The 11,331-nt window shown below is 44.7% G+C and overlaps 1 protein-coding gene across 3 annotated transcripts; it reads left to right on the forward strand.

Annotated features, from left to right (window-relative positions):
* The first annotated feature begins 20 nt into the window (after positions 1–20).
* mtmr1a (myotubularin related protein 1a) lies at positions 21–11,202 on the forward strand. Of its 3 annotated transcripts, XM_031584786.2 has the most exons (17): positions 21–671; positions 1,402–1,507; positions 1,951–1,974; positions 2,528–2,551; positions 4,261–4,333; positions 4,688–4,782; positions 5,754–5,861; positions 6,624–6,725; positions 6,813–6,896; positions 7,148–7,297; positions 7,716–7,904; positions 8,191–8,376; positions 8,908–9,114; positions 9,412–9,504; positions 10,069–10,182; positions 10,369–10,545; positions 10,951–11,202. In XM_031584786.2, the coding sequence occupies exons 1-17, from the start codon at positions 550–552 to the stop codon at positions 11,116–11,118; spliced, it is 2,022 nt and encodes a 673-aa protein (XP_031440646.1). In that variant the 5' UTR covers positions 21–549; the 3' UTR covers positions 11,119–11,202. The 3 variants fall into 3 exon arrangements, with proteins under 3 accessions (XP_031440646.1, XP_031440647.1, XP_031440645.1); XM_031584787.2 differs by lacking the exon at positions 1,951–1,974; XM_031584785.2 differs by lacking the exons at positions 1,951–1,974; positions 2,528–2,551 and adding an exon at positions 3,510–3,575.
* Positions 11,203–11,331: the final 129 nt, after the last annotated feature.

An 11,331-nucleotide genomic window follows, 5' to 3' on the forward strand; every position in this document is an offset into this window, starting at 1 on the left:
CTTGTACAATATAACATCAAATACTGCCATACTCTTGTCCATGGCCTTTTTTTTCAGGAAAACTCACTTTCACTTTCTTTACAATTGCCTTCATATGTTTATTTGCGTAGACCTATTCCAAGTGTACACGGTCTACTATATTTCAATTCAGGCTGCAACATATTTAGAGGCGCAGAAGGGAGTGTAGGTCCTTAATCCTTGTCGTCTGGGAGGGGTGGTGCTGATGCTGGCTAGCTGGATTAGTTGCAGACCCATAGCGGCTGTTACAGAGGATGAAATGCATGCTGGGTAATCAGAGGTGGTCCGCTCGGGGTGTGCGAGATGGTTGCTTCCTCGAATAAATAAACAGATGCGCTATTTGTCATCCGGAGAGTAAGCCAGCGCAGTACAGGAAGCTGCGAGGGGTGCAGCCTGCGATCTGGCGGATAGGAGGCGGTTCGGCCATGGCATCCTGAAAACAAGAGCCATCAAGGAATCAACCCAGATCGGTCAGCACAGGAAGGAAAAACTCAACTGTTACAATATTGTAGGGAAGGAAACGCGGGAGGAATGGATAAGCAACCGAGTGCTGGCTCGGAGAGCCCAGCGCAGCCACCAGTTCCTAGCAGAAAACCTCGGACTCTGGGAGGAAATACCGGATCAAGACAAGCGAGCGTGGAAACACTGGACAGGTGAATTTACGGAGATTTCCCTCGGTTCTATCGGTACACATTTTTGTGAAATATAACTTGATTCCAACGTGTGATATATGTCGCGGAGCATAAATGGCGACAGTTTCCGTTTCGGTGTATTATCGCTGCAGCCATAACGGGAATTTAGTTATATGCTTATTATGGTAGATTGTCTTACATAATTATACATAATGCATCATAGTTGGCCTATAGGTTGAGCAATTTGTAGGCTACCCAACATGCATTCTTGTCCCAGCAGTGAAACCTAGCCTTATCTTGGTTTGGGGGGAATAATCTGTCACCCATTCGATGAGCCTAGCGTGGTTGTCTCATAGTAGCCCATATATATATATATATATATGTAGTATGTTTCTCTGCATTTAATCTTCGTCCGTCGCAAAGATGAACTTTAAAACATCAGATAGATCTCTGTATTTTACTGACGTACGCTAAATGTAACCGAAAGTTCTTCATGTGAGGCCTGCTCCGTGGGCTAGTGAGAGTACCAAAACAACACCCTCTAAACATGCATCCTCCATATAAACAACAGATGTCCCATTTATGCACTGGAGCTTGTTACAGTGGTACGCAAAAATCATTTGCCTGGAGACTGGAATAAGAGCCTGCAGATCATATATTCGCATAGACTGTATTATGCTGTAGCCTACCACTGTTAAGGATAAACGTTTGTCAGCTTCCTGTTCTTACTGTCATCTCTCTCCCTTCATAGCCCCACGGGCTCGCACGTGGAGTGGTGCAAACAACTGATTGCCGCAACGCTCAACAGCCAGGTATCTGGAGGTGGCCCACCCGAAGTTCCCTCACGAGATTTAAAGGCAAGACATCGGTTTTAAGTTTTGTCAACCCACGACTCTTCCATCATATTTATCATTTGGAAAATATGTGTATTGCGTATATACACTATGTAATTTAAGATTACTCGGACAAAGCCATTAGAAATGTCTTGAAAGGAAAAATGGCAGTTAAATCAGGTTCTTGCATTATTACCAGGGGCAGCCCCAGTGGTGCCAAGACCTGGACTCCACATATGGCCAGCACATTTAATCCTGTGTTGACTGAAGTTTCACACAATTTAAATTAAAAAAAGTCCTTCTAATCCTGTCTAAATGGATTATTTATACAAGCAATTTGCTTAATTGCTTACTGTGTCTGACTTGCCTGCTACTCCGACTTTACAGAAGAGAGGCTACAGTTAACTAGGGAAGTCTACAGGCTTGCTAATGTGTTGCTATAATGATGCATACACTCTTTTTAACAGGTTGGAAGAAGAACATATGTCAGGGTAAGGGGCTGCAGTGGTATGTGTGTGTGTGTGTGTGTGTGCGCGCGCCTAAGTGACAGAGGGAGAGAGTGTTGTATCTGGGCAAGCAAATGTCATAGAATATATTAGTGTTTCGCCACTGCTTCTGGCCTGCTGTCTGTCCGTGTTTACAAGAAAACACTGAAGAAAACAAGAGGTGACCAGCTTCATGAGTGATTTGTTTTATCGCCGGCAGTGCTGCTTGTTAGGTTGCTTTTCTCCCCCATGTTTGCTCACGTGTCCTGGCTGTTTACAGCTCTCCGCGGGAGACTTCCTGTGAGCTCTTTAGTTTCACAGGGGGACAAGCCCAGTGTACTTCGGTGTCTCAAAAGACTTCACATAGAACCATTTACTCCCCATGACGTCTCCGCACCCTATAATGTTGGTGACACGGTTACACCAGGCTGCTGACTGCTCAGTGTTTTTAGTGTCATGTATGTCATGAGTGTGTCTGTCTTTGTCAAGCAGTCTCCGTATGTCTGCATGTTGGTGTATTAACTCCCTTGTCTGTCTGGTTTGTGTCTGCGACCTACAGGTACCCAAGAGGCCCAATCTAAGGGTAAGAGTGAGATGTGGGTTAGGTTATAAAAGTTTTATAGTCTTTTAAAGTTTGTGAAAGTTTTCTGTGACATTTGTCTCTTGTGGGATAATGAGTGGGATATGGAGCCCATGCTATTCTCTCCATTCCCCATTTGTGATCTGATGGAGACTCCCTCTGCTCATGGGGTTTCCTGTTGTCTGGTTCTAACATCGTAGTCCGTGTTTGGGTGCTGGACGTGGTAGTGTTCAGTTGCTCAGTACTTGGATGCTCGCTGTTACACATTGTTGTGACGCACACTATGCTTCGTACAGTTACTGCTGGTTATTACTGTGCAGAGAAAGTGCATGTGAACTTAGAAGAGAAACATGCCATACTTTTGCACATCTGCCATGAACCTGAATGTACTCATAGTGCCCTGCCCTGATAGCCAGGTCGCATTGAAACAATATCAGTCAGTGTCTGTTTTAGCATTTAAATACTGATGCTTATGGGAAAGGTCAGTAGTTGTCTTACTTCTTCTTGTCTCTACATACATGATCACTTCTGTAATAGGACAGTTGACCTGTTCTGCCTTATACAGTTTAAAACGGAATGCTGATAGAACTGATTAATGGTCTTCTTCAGTGCAATCTTCCTCTTTTAACTGCTTTTGTGTGGTAACTGTGCTGTCTACCTTCTGACACACACACACACACACACACACACACACACACACACACATACACAAAAATACTTCCTCTGTCTCACTTCCTGTGCGAGTGTGTGTTTGGCACTTGACCTTTGGGGAGTAGAAATGTCTCTGCTATTGTATTCTTTAATCTCTTTCTCGCCCTTCCTCTCATCACCCTTGAGTAGCAGCACTAACCCCATGCTTCTCTCTTTTCTTTGTATGCTTGTTTCTTTTCTTCTCCCTCTCTTTCTCTCTCTCTCTGCTTTCGCTTCGGGCTCCCTCGCTCCGTCCCACACTGCCGTGCAGGACTCGTGTGAGGGAGGGCAGGGGTCTCAGTATGATAGCGACTCTGAGTTGAACTCCTACTCCATGGCAAGTCTCTGCTTAACCCTCAGCTCCCTCCCCCTCCCTCTGTCTCTAACTCTTACTAGTAACCTCGTCTTCCACTGTAGGCCTAGGGTTGCCCATCCTGCTGCACATCTCCCTGACTGAACTCATTCGACCTCAGTAGCACTCCTGACTATAGCTGCTATAGCTGAGTTAGCTAATCAGCAACATTTTAATGACAATAAATCCAATTTCAGAGCAGCTATAGCTGGAAGGTTTGCTTGGAATTTGGAACAGGGACAGACAGAAGTATGGAATGAAGTATGTATAGTATAGTATGAAGTAATGGGGATGATTGACCGGTTAATCCATCAGTGTCTCCTATAGTGTAGTGCTGTATGGATAGATACATAGTCATAGATCATATAGATAAAACTCAACTCGTGCATATGCTGTTAGACCAGGCGGGCTACCTGTTTATGGACCACAGTCTAGACAGCTCTTGGCAACATATATATTATTATATTTTAAAGTAACAATAAATATTTAAATAAAAAATAACGAATAGTAATATTTGAAATGTAAACAGTAAACTCGGCGAGATTCTTTAGCTCTTTTTAGGCTCAAATGTATCTTGAATGTAGTCAAGATGATCTAGATAATCTCTGCCTCATTCAGATCCGGCTCTGACATTCTCTGTGTTTTCTCTGTGGGTTTTGTACACGGGCAGGTGTTTGGACACCAGCCTAACGCTCAGATGGACGAGGTCCCACTGGTTCCTGGAGAGACCATCAGAGCCACTGGTCAGTATTCAGTGGATTACCCAAAAGTTATATTTTATAGTTTTTAGCAGACACTTTTGCCAGAGTGACTCACAAAACATTTTATTAAAATTTTTTAAAAACAACAATGAGGAAATTTAAGTAAGTCAAAAGTTCTAGTTCCTACAAATGCTGGTTCCCACAACTGATGCATGTTTTGTTTCCAAAAGTGCATGGTGAATATAAAAATGTCCCTAATTAAAAGTGCTCAACAATGTGCAGTGATTGTATAGAGCAATTAAGTGAGTGCACTTATTGAAAGAGCATAAGACTATTGACTGCTTGGCATAGCTTTATTCATAACATAAAGGGCCTCTTGTCTCTTTCTCTCTTCAGCTAATGATGTGATGTACATCTGTCCCTTCAGTGGAGCGGTGACCGGCACACTAACAGTCACAGACTACAAGCTGTACTTTGTCAGTCTGGAGCGGGTAAGACTGTGTTGTGTGATGACTACAATCTATGCAGTGACCGTTGGACCAGTGTAGTGTTTCTCTGGAGGAGTACGGTCACAAATAGAATAGAATGTTGCCAACTGAAGGTTCCATTTGATGATGTAGTAATGGAAATGGCAGTCAATGTAAATTCTAGATCTGCACAGTATAATTCTGGAAAAACTTCCAAAGAAAACCTGATTCCGCAAATGGTTAAAGCTTTGTTGTGCTATAACTGCTGTTGATAGAGAGATATGATAGAAATGTTATTTTCAATTATTTTGGACATGGGTTTCTTTCAATTACATGAGTTGTAGCAGAAAGATGCTTTTCTGAGACAGGCCAAGTCCAGGCAAAACAGAAGTACACTGTACCTAGCTCACTGTAACGCCTAACTGTCCATATACTTTCCATTCAGGCTACTGTCTCCACAGTGTAGACCACATACTACATGCACAACCTACATACATTTACTTTAAACCCTTTTGTGGAACACATACAAAAACTTGCTTTGACTACAAGGTTCAACAAAGTATGTTTTATGTTCTCTCAATTCCCCCTCCCCACCCCAAGATGTTGACATGGATATAGTCATTTTCTCTTCCTGCCACTAAAATCAGATGTGTTGTCCCTTGTCCGGAAACAGTGTATGTCCTCTGACTGTAAATTAGAATGTGAAAGGCTGTGTTTGGTCTGGTTTCTTTCACACTTCTGTTACGGCCCCGAAGAGAGGAACGTTTTCATCAGGTTCAAGATGTAGCAGTGGTGTTCATTCATGTTAATGTAGTTCTAGATATTTAACCTCCATTTGGAAATGTGATTGAATGTAAACAAGAAGTTTGTGCGTGTGTCTGTGTGTCTGTGTGTCTGTGTGCCTGTGTGCATGCGTGTGTCTGTCTGCGTGTGTCTGTGTGCATGTGTGTGTCTGTCTGTGTGTGTGTCTGTGTGTGTGTCTGTGTCCACTCCAGGACCAATACTTCCTGCTGGATGTGAACTTAGGGGCCATTAGCCGTCTGGAGACCATCAGTGTGCAAAGCAATGGAGAGAACACATGCGGCATGGAAATGGTCTGCAAGGTGTGTATGTATTACTGTGTGTGTGTGTGTGTATGTATTACTGTGTGTGAGCGTGTGTGTGTGTGTATGTATTACGTAATTTCGAAACAGCGGGCTGTCGGAATAATGGGCTTTCGGAACATTGCCATGGAACCTTGGTCAGGTAATAGCCGAGTGACAGCTGATTTGACAGTACTGCTGTGTGTTTTAAGCAAATAAAATGTGGAACGTCCTTTTACGTGTTTAAGGAGGGGTTGTAAAGGTGCTCATATCTTCGGACCTCTTCTGTTATGTTTGTTCATAATCAACAAGAATAAGCTTGTGAGAGTCTGCAGAATATTCATAAAACAACGTGTCATTAGTATGAACAGTTGAGACAACTTATCTCTCTTTCGTCTTCCGGGTCACGACCTGGCATGGAGGGAGGGAGGAGGGCGGGATCTCAAGCATGCGCAAAGACGCAAAGTCCAGTTCCTAATCCAATTCACCGTTACATGCCGCGATAGTCGAGTTATCAACTGGATCGGATCGAGTTATCCAGGGGTGTTAATCGGATCGTAGTCGGACCGCACATAGTCGAACAAAGGTGTTTACATGAAACGGATAATTCGATTTCAGTCCGACTAAGCCAGTTATTCGAATGCATGTAACCACGGTCAGTGAGAGTGAGAGTGTGAGTGTGAGAGAGAGAACAAATACAAAAAAGTATCTTACCTAAATTCTAGACATCCATTTTACATCTTCACATCCCGGCTGACTTAATCAGAACTCCTCCTTTCTCAGGACATGCGCAGCCCCAGGTTTGCCTACAAGAAGGAGGACCAGACTAATGTGGATGTAATGGAGGTGTTGACCAAGCACGCTTTCCCCCTCTCCCACGATCTGGTAAGTCCCCCTGTCACTCTCAGCATCCTGCACATTTGATTGTTCGAAAGAGCTTTCACTCAACTCACTTTTTCATCTCTCCTCCAGTCACTTTTCGCCTTTCAGTATAAGGAGGAGTATCCGGTGGAGGGGTGGAAGGTGTATGACCCCGTGGCAGAATACAAGAGACAGGTATCAGTGTGGGAAGCATTGTGTCTACAGTAGACCATGATGCCACAGCTACTCTTAATGAACCTATCCAATCAATATGATGATTAATAAACCTATCCAATCAATATGAAAGATGACTCTGGGAAAGAGGACTGATAGCCATGGGTTTGAGACCCAGGGAGCACTCATACTGGTGCAGATGTATAACTGTACAATACTATTAGTTTGGAAGGTTTCTGCTGAAATTAAATTAATAAATGAATTTTCCTCAGGGGCTCCCCAATGAGAGCTGGACCATCAGCAAGTTGAACAGCAGCTATGAGGTGTGTGACACCTACCCTTCCCTGCTGGTCATCCCTACCAACATCACAGAGGACGAGATCAAGAGAGTGGCTTCCTTCAGAGTCAAGCACCGCATACCGGTCAGTGTGTGTGTGTGTGTGTGTGTGTATGTTTGTCTGCCTGCATGAGCAAGCGTTTGTTTATAAATGTGTGTGTGTGTGTGTGTGTGTGTGTGTGTGTGTGTGTGTGTGTGTATGTACGCTATGCAGGCTACTTTTATGTCCCATGTACATGTTCCGTGTGTTTTCAGGCTAGGCATGTGTGTGTGTTTTTTTTTAGAGAGTGTGTGTTTTGAGGGTGATGGTGTGTGTTATTTTTGTTAGAAGGAAATGTAGGAAATGTGTCATTTTGGGTCTGATGAACATGATATGGACATATGTAAGTGTGCTCTGCGTGTGTGTGTGTACAGAATGTGTTCCTTCTGTAGTTTTTTTTCCATTAACGTGAAATAGCTACAATCCTGACCTCTCTTTCCATCCCTCCCCTGCTCTCTCTCAGGTCCTCTCCTGGATCCACCCGGAGACCCAGGCCACCATTGTGCGCTGCAGCCAGCCACTAGTGGGTGCTTCAGACCGCCGCTGCAGGGAGGACGAGCGCTACCTGCAGACCATCATGGACGCCAACGCCCAGTCGCATAAGCTCACCATCTTCGATGCCCGCCAGAGTAGCGTGGCCGATACCAACAAGGTGCGGAGTGCTTATGGGTTACAAGTGTTCACTGCTGACCGTGGACTGATGGAGCTTATGGGATAGTAGATGCTGAATCCTCACAACTCTCTTCCTCGTTCCTCGTTGTCTCTACTCTCTGCACCTTATTTTCTTCATCATCGTCTTCTCCTTGTTCCTCTGCTCATGTCTTCTGTCATTTCTCATTATTCCTCTCAACTCGTTTACTTTAATAACTTATTTTTCTCGTCCCCCCCCCCCTCTCTCACTCTCCCTTCCTCTCCATCTCTCTTCTTCCCTCCCATAGGCTAAAGATGGTGGGTATGAGAGTGAGAACTTCTATTCCAATGTGGAGCTGAACTTTCTGGAGATCCCCAACATCCATGTGATGCGCGAGTCCCTCAGGAAGCTGAAGGAGGTCGTTTACCCCACCATAGATGACCAGCACTGGCTCTCCGCCATCGACGGCACACACTGGCTGGAGTACATCAGGGTGAGCAACACACACACACACACACTGGTTGGAGAACATCAGGGTCAGCAACACACACACACACACACACACACTCACTGGCTGAAGTACATCAGGGTCAGCAACACATATACACACACACACACACACACACACACTGGCTGGAGTACATCAGGGAGAGCAACACACACACACTGGCTGGAGTACATCAGGGAGAGCAACACACACACACACACTGGCTGGAGTACATCAGGGTGAGCCACACACACACACACACACACACACACACACACACACACACACACACAATTATCTCTAGTCACCTACTGCTGTGAATGTTTAAATAGAGAGTGTGGGACAAGGGTGATATATCTTTCCTCTATTTCTCAGCCTCTACTCCTGTTCACTTTGATTTCCCTTCTATCCATCAATCTGTTAACTGTAGTCGATTGTTGTTCCTCAATTTAAACTTTAACTTTGGATAAAAGCGTCGAAATGAATAAATATGAATAAATGTAAATGTAAAATCCCATCCATGTCTTTCCTCTGTAGCTGCTGTTGGCAGGTGCGGTGCGTATTGCAGATAAGCTGGAGTCGGGTAAGACATCGGTGGTGGTGCACTGCAGTGACGGCTGGGACCGCACGGCCCAACTCACCTCCCTGGCGATGCTGATGCTGGACAGCCACTACCGCACCCTCAGGGGCTTCCAGGTGCTGCTGGAGAAGGAGTGGATCAGCTTTGGACACAAGTTCGCCTCGGTCAGTGTGTGTGTGTGTGTGTGTGCGTGTGTGTGCGTGTGTGTGTGTTTGCATGTGCGCTTGCATGAATGTGTTCATATTTGGACATGTGCATAGACTAGTCACTGGGGGTTTCAGAAGTGAAAGCAAAGGACTACAGACTAACAATAATAGGAATTGGCCACACTGAGGAGTAATGTACTTCCTGGTTGTCCCCCACTGTGTGTGTGTGTGTGTGTGTGTGTGTGTGTGTGTGTGTGTGTGTGTTTACATTCATACGTTGGTATGTATCGTAATGTTTCTCTGTCTCTGTTTTAGCGTGTGGGACATGGAGATGAGGACCACGCTAACTCTGAGCGCTCCCCTCTCTTTGTGCAGTTTATCGACTGTGTCTGGCAGATGATGAGACAGGTGTGTATAGCTTGTTTGACTTGTAACCTAAACTGTATGCATAGTAGGTCCATACTGAACCAAACAGATACCACTGTCCATTAGGGGGTCTCAAAGCGCAATTTTTATTTACGACAGTGGTGTAAAAGTGAGGTACACTCCGCGACTTTAGGGGGAGCTTGCTAGCAAAAAATGGGGTTGTAAAAACTATTGTCCTTCTAATGCATTAGCCCCATGATATTAATAGATCATAGTTATTGTAGTTGGTATATTGTTGTTATTAAGACATTCCAACAACTTGCCGCTTTCCCTGTTTGGATTTCCTTGGAACTCCTTCTGAAATAAAGTCACAATAAATTTCAGCTTTTACCTCTCCAACTTGTTTCATTTTGGTTATTGCATCAAATATGCCCTAGAAATGGATATGAACACAATTTAAATGATTATTCATACAATTTTGTGTAGCTGGTAGGCCTATGTCTGCATTGAATGGAGGGTCTGTCTTTGTCAGTGTGCTATATGCTCATATGTTTGTTTCTAATTAGAATATAATTGGTCACAAATGTTTGTCTGTTCATTGTTTAGTTCCCTGCAGCCTTTGAGTTCAATGAGCTCTTCCTCATCACCATTCTGGACCACCTCTACAGCTGCCTGTTTGGTACATTCCTCTACAACAGCGAGAAGGAGAGAGTAGAGCAGGTTTGGACCACAAACATGTAGTAGGGGAGATTTTGAAATGAGACCACCGAAGTAGATTTATAGTACCAATACATTAATGTGATTTACACTAAAATCTCACTTTTATCTGCTTTTCCTCGCTCATTTCCACTCTTCCATCGATCTAACTATCTATTCCCTCCCTCCCTCCCTCCCTCCCTCTCTCAGGAGGTGCAGAGTAAGACGGTGTCCCTGTGGTCCTATATCAACAGCCAGCCAGAGGACTTCACCAACCCCTTCTACGTGGACTACCAGCACCATGTGATCTACCCCCTGGCCAGCCTCCGGCACCTAGAGCTCTGGGTCAGCTACTATGTGCGCTGGAATCCCCGCATGAGGCCACAGGTGTGTGTGTGTGTGTGTGTGTGTGTGTGTGTGTGTGTGTTTGTCAATACCTTGTTGTCAGTTCCCTTTGACCTAATGAAGAAAGTTGTATGCATATTTTCACCAGCAAATAATCGGATAGAAATGAGAATGTTTAATAAGGTTTCTCAGGTTGATTGTGTTTGCAGTGTTTGTTAAACTTACTGTATATGAGCTCAGCTAATGAAGTTCAGTCACACATTCAGCATGCTTAGTTGGAGAGTATTGCAGCAGAGAAGAGGTTGGAGCATGCAGAATGATACTGTTTGATGGAAAGACTACTTCAGCACACTGTACTGATGTACCAAAATCTCTCTCTGTGTGTGTGTGTGTGTGTGTGTGTGTGTGTGTGTGTGTGTGTGTGTGTGTGTGTGTGTGTGTGTGTAGATGCCTGTGCACCAGAACCTGAAGGAGCTGCTGTTCCTGCGTGCAGAGCTGCAGAGGAAGGTGGAGGAGCTGCATCGGGAGGTCTCCTCCTCGCACTCACTGTCCTCCTCTTCAGAGCACAACTCATCGCCCTCTCACGGAGGCACGCCCCTGCACACCACCGCCTGAGACCTGCTCAGCAGCGTGGCCCACGGACGCACTTACTCACACACACACACACACACAGACAGACAGTGATTTCACATACATGCACACATACACGCACACACACACAGTGATTTCACATACATGCACACACACCCATACACATATACAGGTGAACACAAGGTGCACAATCACTTCTTCTATTTTATCTCACACAAAGACACATGAAACATGCAT

This window comes from Clupea harengus, chromosome 18, assembly GCF_900700415.2.
Source record: "Clupea harengus chromosome 18, Ch_v2.0.2, whole genome shotgun sequence".
NCBI classification, from domain to species: domain Eukaryota; kingdom Metazoa; phylum Chordata; class Actinopteri; order Clupeiformes; family Clupeidae; genus Clupea; species Clupea harengus.

What these genes read in the sequence shown, in the direction of transcription:
- mtmr1a (XM_031584785.2), top strand. Translation starts at nt 550, where the DNA reads ATGGATAAGCAACCGAGTGCTGGCTCGGAGAGCCCAGCGCAGCCACCA. An exon ending in GCGTGGCCGATACCAACAAG is followed by an intron (nt 7,905 to 8,190) that starts GTGCGGAGTGCT and finishes TCCCTCCCATAG; the next exon opens with GCTAAAGATGGTGGGTATGA. An exon ending in ATCCCCGCATGAGGCCACAG is followed by an intron (nt 10,546 to 10,950) that starts GTGTGTGTGTGT and finishes GTGTGTGTGTAG; the next exon opens with ATGCCTGTGCACCAGAACCT.